General features: G+C 36.8%; 2 protein-coding genes across 4 annotated transcripts in view; one reads left to right on the top strand and one right to left on the bottom strand.

Moving 5' to 3' along the window:
* Window positions 1–12,518, top strand: part of LOC106058159 (fibrillin-3-like) — a 204,915-nt gene extending 192,397 nt beyond the window's left edge. For both annotated transcript variants that reach the window (XM_056039655.1, XM_056039656.1), the window contains 6 exons: window positions 1,342–1,464; window positions 4,928–5,053; window positions 6,757–6,879; window positions 7,813–8,064; window positions 9,388–9,990; window positions 11,150–12,518. In XM_056039655.1, coding sequence (XP_055895630.1) covers window positions 1,342–1,464; window positions 4,928–5,053; window positions 6,757–6,879; window positions 7,813–8,064; window positions 9,388–9,990; window positions 11,150–11,352 — 1,430 coding nt within the window. In that variant the 3' untranslated portion in view covers window positions 11,353–12,518. The remainder of the gene's footprint in view (window positions 1–1,341; window positions 1,465–4,927; window positions 5,054–6,756; window positions 6,880–7,812; window positions 8,065–9,387; window positions 9,991–11,149) is intronic.
* Window positions 12,519–13,089: 571 nt separating this feature from the next.
* Window positions 13,090–17,766, bottom strand: part of LOC106050404 (putative carbonic anhydrase-like protein 1) — a 77,124-nt gene continuing 72,447 nt past the window's right edge. For both annotated transcript variants that reach the window (XM_056039442.1, XM_056039441.1), the window contains exon 11: window positions 13,090–17,743. In XM_056039442.1, the coding sequence (XP_055895417.1) occupies window positions 17,718–17,743 (26 nt within the window). In that variant the 3' untranslated portion in view covers window positions 13,090–17,717. The remainder of the gene's footprint in view (window positions 17,744–17,766) is intronic.

Here is a 17,766-nt window from a genome sequence, read left to right as displayed (position 1 = left end):
TGTCATGCTAGAGATAATCTAATGTGATGCTAAAGATGGTCTGATGTAACGCTAGAGATGGTCTGATGTAACGCTAGAGATGGTCTGATGTAATGCTAGAGATGGTCTGATGTAACGCTAGAAGATGGTCTGATGTAACGCTAGAGATGGTCTGATGTAACGCTAGAAGATGGGCTGATGTAATGGTAAAGATTGTCTTGTGTAATGCTTGAGATGCTCTGTACAATTTCTGTAATGGAAGCAAAGCGGTAAATAGGGTATAAGATGAACATTTCATATGACTGAAAAACCTTATAGGTTTATTTTCTAATCCGTTGACTCTGACAATTATTAGAATGATACTATGATATAGTGTAACTTGATTAACACTGTGACTAAGGCCTAACAAAGTGCTGCCTCTCCTTGTCTGAAATAATTTTTAAAAACCCATTAAAAAATGATGCAAACATTTTAATTTTACCTGCAGGATCTAATAGGTATATGATACGCAGTTTAATAAAGCAAAAGATTCATAGCCTGCGACCAATATTCAACTATGGTGTACTGTTGTCATGTCGACGACCAACCTTCTTTCCTTTTTTTTTCTCTTATTCACTAGAGGTTGGTGGATTTTAAGATGGCGTAATCCCACACCCAATCTTATCTTCTTATCTTATAAATTACAGACGTTCCTTAAATGTAGAAAATGATCACGTCCTTCGCGTATCTATGTGTTAATCTAGTCGGGCTTATTAATTTGGTTCTTTAGTTCTGTTAAGTAAATGAGTAAATGGCTTTCCTGGCTGATTCAGGCAACCCGTCTCATGAACCAACAGCACTAGGGAAGAAGGAGCACTTTTACGAATTTGTTCTAGCACAATTAATAAGAAATTATGTTTTCACCTCCGTATCGGACATTGTCCGATAGATGCTTACTTTGGGTGGTTCAGGGAGCATTGCCGCCACTGGATGGAGGACGATGAGACAGTAGACCACATCCTACATGGGTGTTGCGTTCTGCATGAACGACCAAGGGGACAACGACATGAGAGAAGAAAAACTGCTCCGTGCTCGGCAACTGGTGTGTCCTTATGCGGGGAAAGGAAGACCCCCACAAATCACTGCTACTGCCCGATTTTATCGTATGCTCTAAGTGTGTAGTTCTTTGTATTTCCCTTTCTGATACGGATATACGTGTGATATACGAGTGATATACGTGTGATATACGTGTGATATACTTGTGATATTTGTGATATACCTGTGATATACCTGTGATATACCTGTGATATACCTGTGATATACCTGTGATATACCTGTGATATATGTGTGAGATATGACGATGTGTTGTTGAACTATTTCCAGATGTGAATGAGTGTAAGTCTAACAAGCTACAATGTCAACACATGTGTAGCAACACAGAAGGAAGTGCTCACTGCACATGCAGACCAGGGTTTACCTTAAACAAAGACGGAATTTCATGCTCAGGTAAGTCATTAAGTTAATATGTAGATATTGGTTTCTTGTGTTCTAATAACTGTTATAAAAGAATACGTGCTAGAATAAGACCCAGGAAGTTCGTCCATGTTTTGGCTGCCTGGTAGAGTGGCATGCACTTTGGACTTTAGTTCGGTGGTCTCGACGTTCCCGGGTTCGAATCCTGCCAGCTGCCATTCGCCGTTCTCCTGTGTGAGGTTTGGGCTAGGGTAAAGATTAACTTCAACTCTGAAGGATCATCCGAAATATGTCAAACATTTTAAAGTGCTTCGTATCTTTTTAATATGCTAAAAGGATATCATTGCTGTTATTTTGTAAAGTAATATCGATCACAAGGTTCTCTTGCTCACATATGGACATTTTACATTATCATACCATAATATAGACATAACATTTAGTAATAAGTGATTCTCTTTGGAATAGCTCCTCGTAAAGAGAAAGCATATTTGAAAATCCTAATCTACATTTGGTAACTAATATCAAATTAAAACACATATTGCCATGATACCTAATCTTCAATGCAAAGGGAATTAAGCTACATTAATATTTTAAAATGTTATTTTCAGAATTATCTCTCTTGACAAACATTTTTTGCTAAATTTTCTAGAATAAACAATTATACAGAGACCAAAATTATTGAAATGTTTTTTAGCTGCCCTAGTGGGAGGACAAGCCTTTATTAGTTCTAACTTCTGTCCATCCGTCCGTCTGTCACGTTAGGATCTCAAAAGCCATACCAACAATTAAAAACTAGATTTCTCTAAGTTTTGTACCTATTCTTTGCATTCTAAATGTGAAGCCTTTTGTTTTTTTTTAAATTCATAGTACTTTATACCCATGTCGTAGACTAAGAATGCCATCATAGGATTACATGGACTGGACAGTTGTAAGATTCACTAATCGTCAAAACCACAATTTTACTCTTATTTTATTTAATGGAGCGTTTCTAAGGAAGCCTCCAAAAAATGTTGCAGTCCCCGGGACAACAATCTCGTCCCGACTGACTGGTTAAATACATGAAAGGAATTTGTGTATTTAGTGTACTAATGTTAAAAACTGTAAATATATTTATAGGCTTGGGGAAATTAAATAATGTAAATTAAAGCATTATTTAATTTAAAGAAATGTCTAACCATAAACAAGATTTTTTAATTGAGACATTTTTCAAAATCAAAATTAGGCCTAATTAAAAGGAATAAAATGATTTCTAAAGTAGAAAGATTGTTTTAAACATAGTTATTTGATTAAATTCACAAGAAACGGAAAAAAGCCTTTCTTAGAAAAAATGATTTCCTATTTTATAGATGTCTATACATGTTGGACAACAACTAGTCTAGAATTGTATATTTTAAAACATTAAACAAACACACACAAAAAACATAATAAAATACTCAGAAAGACACAAAGATAAAGGCCTATTCCTTATTCCATTTGTTAAGGCGGACTAATACAAATGGTCTTTTCTAGTGCTATTAGAGAATGGAATAGGTTGCCTGGGTCAGCCAGGAAAACCAGTGACTTGGCAGAATGTAAGTCATCGCTTAACATGCAAGACTAGAATGACATAGGAACAAGCGTTGGACATAATCATCTTCTTTTTTGAAGTAACGTTTGTATGTCATAAGATAATATAAGATAATGATAGACTATGAAGTCAAAGGAATGTTGTTGTTTTTTTCTAGAGACAATGTATGTGTGTACATGTGCACATTAGCGCTACAGTGAAACATCCATTTTGTGGCCTAAAAGATAGACATTCCAAATATGTTTTCCTTGCCAAAGCACACAAAGAAAATACTTTTTTTTCGGGGGTGGGGGGCCTTTATGCCTTTTTTTTGGTATTCCGACCCCATACTGTTTGGTTTAGTTAGACACTAACCACTAATGTTATTTGATTCTGTTCATTCTTGTAAATAACGGGGATGTAAACCTGTTAGATATTTACAACAAAATGCACATTGTAACAGCCGGCAGCTATATGAATTAATCTCTCAAAAAAAAAAGCAATGTTTTCCTCTAAATACTAAGAATGTGCGAAGTGTTCCGTTTAAGGAAAAAGTTTGGTAGACACTGGCCTAAGAGAAAAAAATATATATATGTAGTTTTGAAGTCATGAACAATAATTGTTAAGGATTGATTGAAGCCAACACCAATTAAAGATATTCTAGAAACGATCTTTATGTATGGATTTTCTCAAAAAAGCATTAATCACGTGATCAAAAGACCCGCCATAGAATGACAGTAGAGCTAGATTTTATCAAATCCTTTAAATAAAAAATAAAAACTCCCGAAAGGGCGTGATTAACCTTCGGCGTAAACATTTTGTACTTCGGAAAATAAAGACTTACCTTTGCTACAGTCATTTAGTGGTAAAAATTTCTACGTTTTAAAAAATCGCAGTATTTCTTGTTCCAATTGGGTGAAATGAACTGTTTTGTGTTTCCCTCCGAAGAAATTGTATGTTCTAAGGTAAGAAGGTAGGAGACATTGGCCACGGCGCATTTAAATATCCTTTTGAAACGATCTACATCTATATATATATAATGTAAACAATCGTGTTTGAGTTGCTAGATACTGTCAACTATTTCACAATACTTGTCTGCTTTTGCAAAAGTGTATATTTTGTTCCTACTTGAGCGCCACCCCTCTCCCACAGTCCCAAAAAAGGGAAATGCCATTACGTTGCATGGGACTGATGTTATATATATATATATTTATCGTCATAGCTAGATTTGGCTCTATTCACGTTGAGCTTCTCTGAGTAGGCTATTGAAATGTACCACACACTGCGAAACATTGTAGAAAGTTTAGGTTACTGTAGACCGTTATAGAGTGCATCATCCGGTCTACATTTAGCAAATATTTGTGTATAGTGTACTTATGGTAATAACTTTAGTTATAATTTTAGGCTTAGAGAAACTAAATAATATACATTAAAATAATAATTAAAAAGTTCCTAGGCACAGACAACTTTATGGCTAAACATACAGGGTTATGTCCCCTTAGTTAACTATACACGTCATTCAGCCCTCACCAATTCTCGAATGAAGTTGAAACTTTCCAAAATTATTAATTGTACCTAGCTAAACATGAATCAATTTTTTAAAAAATAACCAATTAGTCAATTAATTATTAGTTATTAATTATTTTGTTCGATATCGAAAAAAGAAAAATAAATTCTACATTATTGATAAATATATTTGTAAGTGTGGAGTTCTTCCTCTTTTATAGCAGCTTTTTAAAGTATTTTTATATTTTGCTTGTTTGGTCATCCATGTACACATATTTTTGGTATTTCTTATGAACAAATTATTTGTGTCCTCTATATACACATATTTTGGCCATCCATATGTTGGTCATCTCTCTACACTTAGTTTTCTCATGTATAGTCACATATTCAGCTCACCCTAATGCATACACTCTGCTCATCCTTTACACTTGACAACTTGTGCAGACGTCAACGAATGCAACAAACAAAATGGCGGGTGTGAACATCTCTGTGTGAACACGCCTGGCTCGTTCAACTGCGCGTGCAAGTCATCAAACTTCAAGTTGGCAGACAATGGACTTTCTTGTCAAGGTAACTCGTGTTTTTCAGTCTTATGATTTTAAACATATCTATTACAATACCTCTATTCAGGTGAGAACTTCATGGAACCAGCAAAAACCTGGACAGCTGATATGAAAAATTGCTCTAACGATTTTCCTAGAAATTTAATACTTGATATATATCGCTGAAAAAAGAATTACTGGCTCGTTGGACACACAATCTAGTTTGACCGTTATAATTTTTCAAATAAAAAAATAAATAAATGTAAAATTTGTCTGGAGACTATATCTAGGTCGAGAGCCAACAGGGCGTAGTCAGCCGTATTACCGTAATTAGGCGATAACAGTAAATTTAATGTTGCTTCAATTTATTGAAATTAAAACGCGTTGCATATATTTTTACGTAAATTTAATATAGATAACATCTACCTACAGCCATTATCGAGAACAGTGTCCGCCCAGCTTTATTTCTGACTCACGATGAAGACTTAGCAAGCTGAGAAGAGGAATTGTAAAAAAAAAAAGACAGCTTGAATCCCAAAGAGTGTTGACAACAATGAGAGTCAATACTATGAAAATGTTTACGTTTAAAAAGTCAAATAAATACTAATTAGCTTTTAGGCCTTGATACACATTTCAAAGCAGGTTAAATTAATGGGCAGTGCTTCTAATCACAAAAACTAGTGGACATTTTCCTCATCAAGCTAATTCTTCCACACGTTAGTACTTGAGCCTCAACTGCCCTTAACTGCTTTAGTCCCGACTATCTCTTCACATGAATTAACCCTAACTTTGTTATCACAGGAATCTGTATCATCACTTTTAATGGTTTTAAAACAGCGGTGCCCAAAATTCGTCCCGCGGGCCAGATCCGGCACGAGACGTGGTTCCTTCCGGCCTGCCGAACCTTCGGCACAAAGTGTAGAAAATCCCCTGCCTCCCAAAGAAAAAAGATTGAAAAATGTATCTTTACCTACGTTAGGCCCTCACTTTTCCTTTCCTTTGATGGATTGGTACCATGACCTTTAACACGTGTACGCTATGAAACGGGAAAGCCGAAGAAACTACAAGTAGACTCTGAATGTAAAATCTACCAGGAAATGTTAAACGGATCCTTACTTTTGTGTGGAACATGTTAACACGCCAACATATTTGATTTGTAAAGAAAGTGTGGATGTTTTTTGTTGTTTTTGTTGTTGTTGTTTTAAACAAAAAGCAACATATAAACGCTATTATAAAACAAATGTGACGCAATTCTTGCTTTGAGCTGTGAATAAAGATTACTAAACTACGCCAAGAGATTGGAGGATCGAAAGTAATATTTACCAAAAAGAGACCAGAAAATGATTAGGTGATAAAGGATCTACAATGATATTTACATTTTAAATAGAGACGTGAAGCCATTTTCTGGCGCGTAAAAACAAAGATTAAACTTCAAATATCCCATTAATTAATGTAAGTACTAGGGCCATTTTTTTTCAGGTCAATTTCATTTCTTTTTTTGTACCTTTTCGGTCATGTGGCCCTCGACACGAGTGTCGGAAATGAAAATGGCCAGCTGGTCGAATTAGTTTCGGCATCACTGTTTTAAAATATTCATTTGTAATCTGATGAGGAAACTATTTTTAGAACATTTTTAAAAAAATTGAGATGTAAATTATCTCTCGGACCGAATTATGTTGACTATTCGCAAGTATTATATCCCTAACTGATTGCTTCTTTTTTTTGGTCCAGACATCAACGAATGCCAGACGTCAACACATGGGTGTCAGCACAGGTGCGTTAACACGCCCACTGGCGCTAAGTGTGTTTGCCCTAAAGGATTCGAACTTATTTCAGATGGCAAGAGCTGCAAAGGTGAGTTTTAAATTGAAAAAAAAAAGGTGCTTTAATAATAATAATATTAATCCTTGAAAAAAAACACACACTCTTTTCGAGGCATCCCTTCTAGAAAGCCTTTTATGGAAGCTTTCTTGAAAAAAAACAACTAACAAAAACAACACTTTATGATAACAACATTTCTGAGAAACCTTTTAAGATCCTCCATAAAAAACACGCCTTTAAGAAAGTATCTTTGCTAGTATCCTCCATTGCAAAATTTTTAAGAAAGCCTTTCAACAGTATCCTTCATAAAAAAAATTTAAAAAGCCTCTTCGCTACTGTCCTCCTGTAACAAAATGTTTCATAAAGCTTCTTTGATATTATTCTTCATAAAAACTTTTCAACAAAGTTTTTTTGATATTATCCTCCATAACAACATGTCTCTTAGAAAGCATCTTTGATAATACCCTAGTATCCTCCATAAGATAACTTCTATAAGAAAGCCTTTTTGATAGTATCCTCCATAAGAAAACGTCCTTAAGATAGTCTCTTTGATAGTATCCTAGTATCCTCCATAAGAAAACGTTTTAAAGATAGTCTCTTTGATAATACCCTAGTTTCCTCCATAAGATAACTTCTATAAGAAAGCCTTTTTGATAGTATCCTCCATAAGAAAATGTCTTTAAGATAGTCTCTTTGATAGTATCCTAGTATCCTCCATAAGAACAACGTCTTTACTATAGCCTCTTTGATAGTATCCTAGTATCTTCCATAGAAAACGTTTTCAAGAAAGTCTATTTGATAGTATCCTAGTATCCTCCATAAGAAAACGTCTTTAAGATAGCTTCTTTGATAGTATCCTAGTATCTTTCATAAGAAAAGGTCTTTAAGAAAGCCTCTTTGTAAATGTCACTTCGAGAAAAGCTCCTTGGGAAAGCTTTTTGCTAGAACTCTTTTGGCGCTCTACAGATATTGACGAGTGCCGGATACGGAATGGAGGCTGCACCGACTTGTGTGTCAACACAGCTGGGTCCCACACGTGCAGATGTACGCGACCTGGATATAAGCTGTACACAGACAACAAGCAGTGTGTGGATATCAACGAGTGTGAGGTGGACAAGGCTACCTGTGACGACCTGTGTGTTAACACCGTGGGCTCTTTTAAGTGCTACTGTAGGCAGGCTGGCTACACCTTGGCCCAGGACAAACGAACATGCGAGGGTGAGTTCACTTGGGGCTTCATTAATTTCCTGCATCTTCCTTAGAGATGATGTTACTTGGGGGATGATGTTTCTTGGGGGATGATATTACCCAGGATGATGATATTTTGGGATGATGTTGCTATGTGGATGATGCGACTGAGAGATGATGCCACTTGGTAGATGGCGTTACTTGTGGAGAATATTGCTGTAAGGAGTATGTTACTTCATAAATATTTTAGAAAAAAACTTGCGTGGTCATAATGTGATTGGAGCCTAATTAAAATATTTACCTTGGGGTGTCACTGTAACTCGTTAGTTCATATTTTAAGCTAGTTTTTCTCCACACCAATTAAAAATATTTTCTAGAAACGAAATTTGTGTGCACCTTCTCAGCCTCAGCTAAAGGTCCAGGTCTGTGTAAACGTGCTCTAGAGTGTATGCGTCTGTTACCAAGGTGACGTCGAGAAACAGGAGTCGTTTTTGGCTAAATAGTTTCCGATAAACCACGAACTGTTAATACAAGCCACTTGTGAGAGTTGAGAAACAAGAGCGGGGGGAAGGAGCGAATTCAAGAGGCGTGACACACTGAAGACGTGTTTTTGTTGCGAGTTTGTTAAAACTATTTTATTTTGTTAGTACTAGATCTAGATCGGATTTCAAGTTGAATCTTATCTATATTTATTAACAGACGTTATATTCAATTTGTTCACAGTGCATTCCTCGTAAGTGTATTTAAAAAATACAAAATTCATTCCATAAAATATAATACGCCTATCATGGAACTAGCTATTTGGAAAACCAATGACCGAGCCTCAACAAAAGTTGAAAAAGCTTATTAAAGGGAATAGGTAAATGTGAGACACTGGTAACAAAAAAGTCTGTGTGTGTGTGTATGTGGAGGGGGAAACTGTAATGAAAAAAACAAAGCTGGTCAGTAGGTTCTTCTTGAAAACAAAAATAAAATGAACATGCGTTGGAATAGGTCATCCTAATTTATACTTTTTTGAGCTAGACACTGTGAGTACAATGAAAATGTAATAGTTGGATTGAAAGGTTGTGGGTTTTTTTTTTTTGTCGTATTCTGTGTCGTCTTCTTCTCCTGTAAACATTAACAAATAATTTTGAAGTCAAGACGATCAATAAGCGAATAAGAGCTTATTTATTTAAAGTGATTATTCAGAGAAGTAAAATGTCTTTACAGCTGGTCGATTGAATGAAATAAACTTGTTGAAAAGTTAATGCTCGGGGATAAAGTGTGACAGTTTTTCAGTCCATTTAAACATCGTATAAAAAAAATTAAATCAACTTTGGATGTCGTTATTTTTAATTTTTCTCATTCCAGACATCGACGAGTGCGCCAAAGGCAAAATCTGTCAGCAGATGTGTATTAACCTCCCAGGTTCCTTCCGGTGCGACTGTCAGGCCGGCTACTTTAAGCAGGGCCACGGCTGCAGCCCTTGTCCTGTAGGCACTTACCGTGACAAGAAAGCGTCCGTTGTCAGCTGTCAGAAATGCCCTCCGGGGATGACGACTTCCAGAAAAGCCACCGAGACGGTTCTCGGCTGCTATTGTTTGCCAGGTTTCCACGGCAACCCGGAGACGCTAGACAAATGCACGGACATCAACGAGTGCGCCAGAAGCGGAAACGGCGGATGTGAGCAGATCTGCAATAACACCGAGGGCTCTTACTTCTGCTCCTGTCAGGATGGCTACGCGTTGGACGAAGACAAGAAGAGCTGTAACCCCACTAAGTGCCCGCTTCTGACACCCCCAGAGTTCGCCAAGTTCACGACCAAGGTCTGCACGAGGATGAAGAAAGGAGAACATGTCCCACCAGGCACTGAGTGTTTCTACCAGTGCCGGAAGTTCATGACTTTACGCGGACCTGAAAAGCGGACGTGCTTGGAGAATTTTACTTGGTCAGACTCGAACCCAGAGTGCTTTGGTAAGTGTACCTTCAAAGTGTAGCTAGTATGACGTAACTTGTATAGTGGGGGCTATGGTTATTTACGGGGTAAACAATTGACTTGGAGCTTAGATTTCTCTGGGTTCTACGTAACAAGAATAGTTTAATTCATTTAGGTAAAAAAAGTTGACTTTGTGGGGGGCCATAGAGCACCTTAGAAGTTTTGGGTTGTAGAGATATGTTAAATTTACTGCGTCTCGCCTATTAATATTTCTATCTCAATTAACAATAACAATTTGAAGGATCGTGTGTTTCTTAACATCGCTAAGTAAACTATACAATTTTTTAAAATTATTTTAGTCTCAATGATTTTAGTTACCTTAAGTGTAATAACGCTATAAGAAATCACATCACATTAGTATTTAATCATATTTTGGAATCCACGGGTTTGATTACTTACGGGATCGATTGGTTGGTTTCCGAACTGTAGTTTTTTGAGTTCGAATCCCACTGAAAAATAGGACGCTCCTGATTTCCCCCCCCCCCCGCATCTGTAATGAGTACCAGACACAGGTGAAGGTGGTTGTGCTGGCCTCATGACACCCTCGTTCATAGGAACAGAAGATCTTGACATCAGCTGACCCCACAGATCAGAGGGCCGGAAAGAGGTACCTTTCTATGTGACATTACATCTGCACAGTTGTATCAGATGAGTTTTGTATACAGATCTACGTGATGTTGCATAAGCGCAATCTAGATGATAGTATCTATACTGTTGTAGGTGCTTGTGTTTATAAGACAAACAGGTTTTTGTTCTACTAGCACTTCTAGTGTTTCCGGTGTAGAGAGTAACGTGTTTGATAAGCGTTGATAAGCGTTGATAAGCGTTGATAAGCGTTGATATTCTTTTTTTTTTTTTTTTGCACTTTCTAACGCACCATCATCGAATTTGCAAAACTCTTCCTTTAATTTAGTTGACTTTAGTGATGGTCTATTCATCGTGATAATCTACAATAGTGTCTGTATAGTTTTATAAGAATGATCTACTTTAACTCTTTCCCTCCGTAATTATTGACCACATTCTGGTGGAATCAACGTTGGTGTCGTCAGTTAGGAGAGAAAGGGTTAACCTACGCTCGTTAGATACATTTATTATGTGTTAAATCTCTCTCTCTCTCTCTGTCTCTGTCCAAATCAGCTCGTCCCTGTGAGAGGCTGCCAGTTCCAGAAAACGGTTACCTCTACCCTCCCATATGCATGCTGCCTAAGGTCCCCTTTGCGACCAGGTGCAGCTTCAGGTGTAACAAAGACTTTCAGAGCGTGGGCAGCGCCGGGGCCAAGTGCAGGGCCACTGGCCACTGGAGCGGGAAGCATAACCACCGGTGCGTGACAAAGCGGTAACCATAGGCCCCACAACCAATGCGAATATCTAAGAAACTTAAAAAACCAGCTACAACATGGTGTCACGCATAAAGACGAGTGCATTGGACTTTTCAAAGAAGTTTATCAACCATTGACTGAAACTGGTACTCAAATTTATAGTACTGGGATGTTGATACTGTTTGTTGTTGTTGTTTTTCACTATCAGCATGTACAAAGAGTTAATAGCTTGTAGTAGTTTTTTTTTTAAAATTATATCTAAGATGTACAATTTACAATACGCTGCTCCCAATTTTCGATTTAAAAGATGACAAATCAATTGTAGTTGTTTTAACATAAGCTCATTCTTTACAACAAGAATTACATCATGCTATTAAAAGCATTTAAATACTAGTATACCTTTTTTATGTATTGTTATGTAACAAATTATTTTTATAGATATATGTTTAACAACATTATTTATATTGTTTTCAAAATGCTCTTGCAAAAATTATTGATGTATGTATATGCTTGTATGATGGCTGTACCTTACGGAACCTATATCATTTTTTATTTTGTCAATGTTAACTTTTGTTATACTAATCTAGCTTTGATCAATATGCATATTTTCTACGTTCAATATTATAATAAATACATTTCTTCATAACAATGTTACAAATATACATTAAATGAGAAAACTGCATACGTAGTTCTCATCTACTTTGTTTTCACTATTTAATCCAGCCAATTTATCGACAATATCCTCCCTTTACCGATCTATCTTTCCTTTCTTTCACAACCTTTCTTTCATTTAATATTAAAATACAAATGTTGATAATGTTCACTGACCTTTGCACTTTCATTCCTCCCACCCAGGGCCGGTCTTAGGCCACTGCAACCTACGCGGCCGCAGTGGGCCCCGCACTTTCATAGGCCCCGCGCTAATTCTAGGTGTATATTGTTAAATTAAACCATTATAACTTATATTACAGGTTTCCCGCAGCTTCCTGATTTTCCACGGGCTCATGGAAATCTCCTGTAAAAATAGACAAAATTGTCATATTGGGATTTTATTAAGTTACTTAAGGGCAACAATTCACAAAGTTAGATTGAACAATTTAGCAATAATTGCTATTGCTTTTGAGAGTGATCTATGTAGAAAACATAATTTTGATGATATACCGTATGACCTTTTTTTTCGTAAAGCTAATTTGATCGTGATATTGTACTTAGTAAAGAATGAATAAAATGCAAAGATGAATTTATTTTTAATACAAAATCTTTATTTTCTCTTATTATTCTTATTCCTACTCATCCGACATCCGCTTCGCATAGGGCCCCGCAATTGCTAGGACCGGCCCTGCTCCCACCCTTTACGCCCAAAGTGTCGAGTCAGTGAAATTGGTCCAAAAATAAAGGTGAGGTGGACAAATAGAGATTTACCAATAAAGTTTTTAGTAAAAATGTAAACATAGAGATTGTCCTTACCACAAGAACATCAAACTAACTTATAGACACTGACACCATAACGCTAATCCAGGAGTTTACTACTTTATTGTTAAATCTAAAAAAAAAAAAATAAGCAAAGTGTTCCGCTAAATACTCAGAATGTGCGAAAAGTCCCGTTAAGTGAAACACTGCCCTACGAGATTAGCTTTGGAAATCCCCTGCTGCTATAATTAGACTGTCTACTTAAAGATATACATCTTCTACAATGACGTCAAATATACTCCAAATAAAAACACACACACATTTTCACACAAAAAAATAAAAGCTAACTGATTAGAAATGTTTTATTGACGTCGAAAAGCAACAACAGATTTTGAGTGGACAAATATAAAAAACATGTTTAAATCGGAGTGTTGGTGACAGACCTAGCATGAAGAGGACAATCATGAGAACACAGCTCCAGCCTGTTGATAGTGAAGACACGGCTTGAAGCTAAAGTCGATGAGATATTATACTTATATATATTATACTTATATTATTTATATTATACTTATATTATAGATATTATACTTATTGCTTCAAAGGAAACGCATGCCTAGAATAGATCGCACCAGTGATGTCCAGATTTTAGCGGCCAGTGGGCACATATAAATTTCCGACACGCAGGCCACGGGCCTATTTAACACAGAAATAATACTCGCCTATTTAACACACTGGTATATTTAATGCACACATGTCACGGACCGATTCAAGACAAGTAAATCATGGGATATTTAACACACATAAATGACGGGCCCATTTAACGCACGCATGTTGAGGGCCTATTTAACACAAGCATTCTACGTGTATGTTTAAGGCTTGCATTTCACAGGCCGATTCAAGACACGCAGGTCTCGTGCCTATTTAGCACATGTAAAACACAAGCTTGTCAGGGGCCAATTCAATACACGCGCGTCTAAGGCTGGCAACCACCCTCTGGTCAGAGTTCGGGAATACCTCAACGTAAACATGTTAAGATAGAAGGCATTACGAGAACAAAACGTAGATATGAAATGATTATATATGACACAGAAGTGGCCGAGACAAACAAGCGGCGGGGCCACAAAGCCAAGGGGTCGAATGTATTCACTCTCGCATCTTGCGGCCCCGGAGACCAACATTGGGGCTAACATTGATAATCGTGCAGATGTGGCCCTCAAGTCTAGATCTACCACTCGTGGGATCACAAAACGTAAATCCCAGTCTCCACCAATGAGGTTCCATTTGGATCTAGAATCCAGTTTCCTAAATAGAATTATTGTAAAAAAATAAATAAATAAATAAAATGTGATATTCATTGAAAGGTCTACCAAAACGAAAAGCAGCTGGTCAAACGTAGCTGGTCAAACGTAGCTTGTCACACGTAGCTTCTCACACGTAGCTTGTCAAAGGTAGCTTGTAAGCAGTCCCTCTACATTGCTTATACTAGCATTCCCACAGCATCAGTATTTCTAGTGCATTCTTGCCATACTATACCGATGCTGGTACCCAGACATTTTTGGTGAAAGCGTTCCAGTAGTTTTAGTTCCTTTCTGTAAAGTACCCGATCCAAATAGAAAATTGTGACAACCACTACTTGGTGGACGATGATTTTTTTTAGGCAGGCTGAGCGATTTATTTCTCCACACTCTCGCTCTGGGGTGTTTGTAAGCGCTACTAACGTTATCTGGACACTTATCAATGTTTCTTGATAGTAATATGTCTTCGGATACCGTATAGAAACAGACTTGAATTATTAAGTTACTTCGGTGATGTCAAAAAACAGCATATCTACAACTTGGTTTCATATATCATAGTTTGTACGTGTTGTCAATGCGACTTAAGGTCAAGGTCGTTCACGTAACTTAAGGAACTTTCCTAACTAAACTTGTTGTTGACGTGGACTGGTACTCTACGAAATCTATTTGCTTTAATTATTGGTTGAGAAGGTTTTAAAAAAAATGTTGTCTTTACAACGCGCTCGCTAGAACCTCTGTATACATGACGTAATTGTAAAATGTGTTCAATATCATGTCACTGAAATCACAAAAACATAATGCAAACTTATGTCTACAAATTATTTTGAACGTAAACAATGGACCTCATTCCCCAATCGTAAACAAACAACATTGAGTCACGTGCTTCTCTATTTCTTCTATACAAATTACGATCTAATTTTAATCAACAATGGTAACACGTGACAGTTTTTTTCCATTGTTTTATCAATATTATCACGTGACCGTTCATTTTTGTGAATGAGGTCCATTGGAAGTGATAATAATAAAAAGCCCAATTAACGTATCAATGAAAATGTACATATGCAAATAAACTGCCCAGTGTCAATTTGCATTCGCTATGTTATGCAACCATCAAGAGGGAATACATTAAATATAAAATGTATTATTGCATTATACAGAGTTTTATTACAAGTAGATAAAAATTTAGTTATAGTTAAAAAAAATGAGCAAAAAAAAAATGTTTCAATAAGAAAAAAAAAGACTACTACTTTTGTGTTTCTATATATTTCTGAGCTGGTCTCACATAGATACTCTAGCATGAGACCAGTTGGTCTACAATTGTAAAGATTTAGTAGATCTATTACTTAACGCTTAGTACACAAAATACGTCAATACACCATTTCAATAGCTAAGTTGTAAAAGATTTGATTAGCAATTCAAACTAGGCCTAGACAAGCTATACAGTTAAGGCATGTTTGCATAATCAAATGTATGAAGACCAAAGACAAACAAATGGCCACTTAGCTTTTACAAAGTAGGTTTTGATGTGAAAACCGTAAGTTACATTTGAATGTAGCAATGTGGCCTACACATTTGAATGTAGCATTGTAGCTTACACAGGTAATGAATTTCATACATGTATATGGGTGGTTTGAAAAGCTTACGTCCCAACAATAAGACGTGTAGACCTTCCTGCAGGGAACAGTACCAGGAATAAGAAGAAGAGGCAGACATAGAAAGCTATGGGAAGACAACATTAAAGAATGAACTGGCATGTTCCTGAAAAGGTTTTATCCAAAAGACAGAGAGAAATGGAGTAGGACGACAGATTGTGTGTGGTGTCTTGAACAGACTAAGGAATATGTAAAGGTGAAAACAGTAGAATTCAAGTCCTTGAGAGTAAATGCTACAGAATAATGTGAGTATCAGATACCAGGAAAAGAAGACAAATGAATTTGTACTTGTACAAAAGGAAACTTCTGAATACTGTGGAGAAATGGAAACTGGACTGGTTCGGTCCTATGGTAAGACATGACTCACTGTCAAAAGTCACCCTTCATGGTACAGTGGAGAGAGCACGAAGAAAGGGTCATTCAAAGAAAAGCTGGACAACGTAAAAGAATGGACCGGCCTCTCTCTAGATATCCTACTAATGACAGCTTTTGACTGGGAAAAGTGGAGGGATTTGTTTACGCGAACTGTCACAGGAGCCCTGCGATGAATTGTCACAGCACCCCTACAACGAATTGTCACAGCACCCCTATTACGAATTGTCACAGCACCCCTATGACGAATTGTCACAGCACCCCTATTACGAATTGTCACAGCACCCCTATGACGAATAGTCACAGCACCCCTATGACGAATTGTCACAGCACCCCTATTACGAATTGTCACAGCACCCCTATGACGAATAGTCACAGCACCCCTATGACGAATAGTCACAGCACCCCTATGACGAATAGTCACAGCACCCTTATGACGAATAGTCACAGCACCCCTATTACGAATAGTCACAGCACCCCTATGACGAATTGTCACAGCACCCCTATGACGAATAGTCACAGCACCCCTATGACGAATAGTCACAGCACCCCTATTACGAATTGTCACAGCACCCCTATGACGAATAGTCACAGCACCCCTATTACGAATTGTCACAGCACCCCTATGACGAATAGTCAGAGCACCCCTATTACGAATTGTCACGGGAGCCCTACGAAGAACTGTCACAACACCCCTACGAAGAACTGTCAAAAAGAACTGTCACAACAATGAAAGTCAAGGGGCAGATGATGATAATGATATATGAACGTTTTAATGTTTAGTCGAAAAATGTTCTGAGCGCCTGACATATAAATGTTACACCCAGGATTGAACATGACCTTTAAATGTCATCGGTATTGAACCACGCCATGTAGACTACGTATAACTTGTTTCAAAAACAATAAACAGAATACAGATAGCATTTAAAATAAAACAACAACTTTCCTTATATATCAATCTACTTTTAAAAGATTTATAAACAACAATACATTTATTTTAATAATTAAGCAATAAATTACATATATGTTTAAATAGTATAGTTTTATAGTCTATATACAAATATAAAATATATTATTTAAGAATGTTTTGACATAGTTACATGCAAATGAGTGCCCGTTTCCATGAGCCTGCGCCATGATGGAGGAGATTTCATTTGCTACATCTATAAATCAATTTTACAAGGAACCTTATTTAGCAAGCATTGTTTGCATGGTCTAAACCTACAAAATGGCAGAGCATCTCATCATATTCCTCAAAACCTATTGGCGAAAAAAAAAAAAAAAAAAAAACCTTCCCTTTAACAGATTCTAGATTGTTCCTTCTCATCATGCTGTCTGCTTAATCTCAGCGGCTCAGAATAGAAAAAAAAAAGGGAATGATGATCATTTGAACACTTCAAAATTGCAGCAATTAACTCTTTGCGTCTTGAAAAACAAAAATAAAAATAAATTTCTTTAATGTTAAATTACAATGTTGCATCCAAGATTTGAAAAAGTCATTCATTCATTGAAACATGGCAGCCAGCCCTCTTGAAAGCAGGAATTTTTAGTGTTCATGCATTCTGTCAAGTTAGTTCAGTCACATGCTGATGCATCCTGTCAAGTTAGTTCAGTCACATGTTGCAGACTATGAGAAAATACGTTCTTCTGGACCCAGTCATGTCTTCAAATATCTGCCATTGACTAAAGGGAAGACAATAATGGTT

This window comes from Biomphalaria glabrata, chromosome 8 (genome assembly GCF_947242115.1).
Source record: "Biomphalaria glabrata chromosome 8, xgBioGlab47.1, whole genome shotgun sequence".
NCBI lineage: Eukaryota > Metazoa > Mollusca > Gastropoda > Planorbidae > Biomphalaria > Biomphalaria glabrata.
This window is presented reverse-complemented; position numbering and strand designations above follow the sequence as displayed.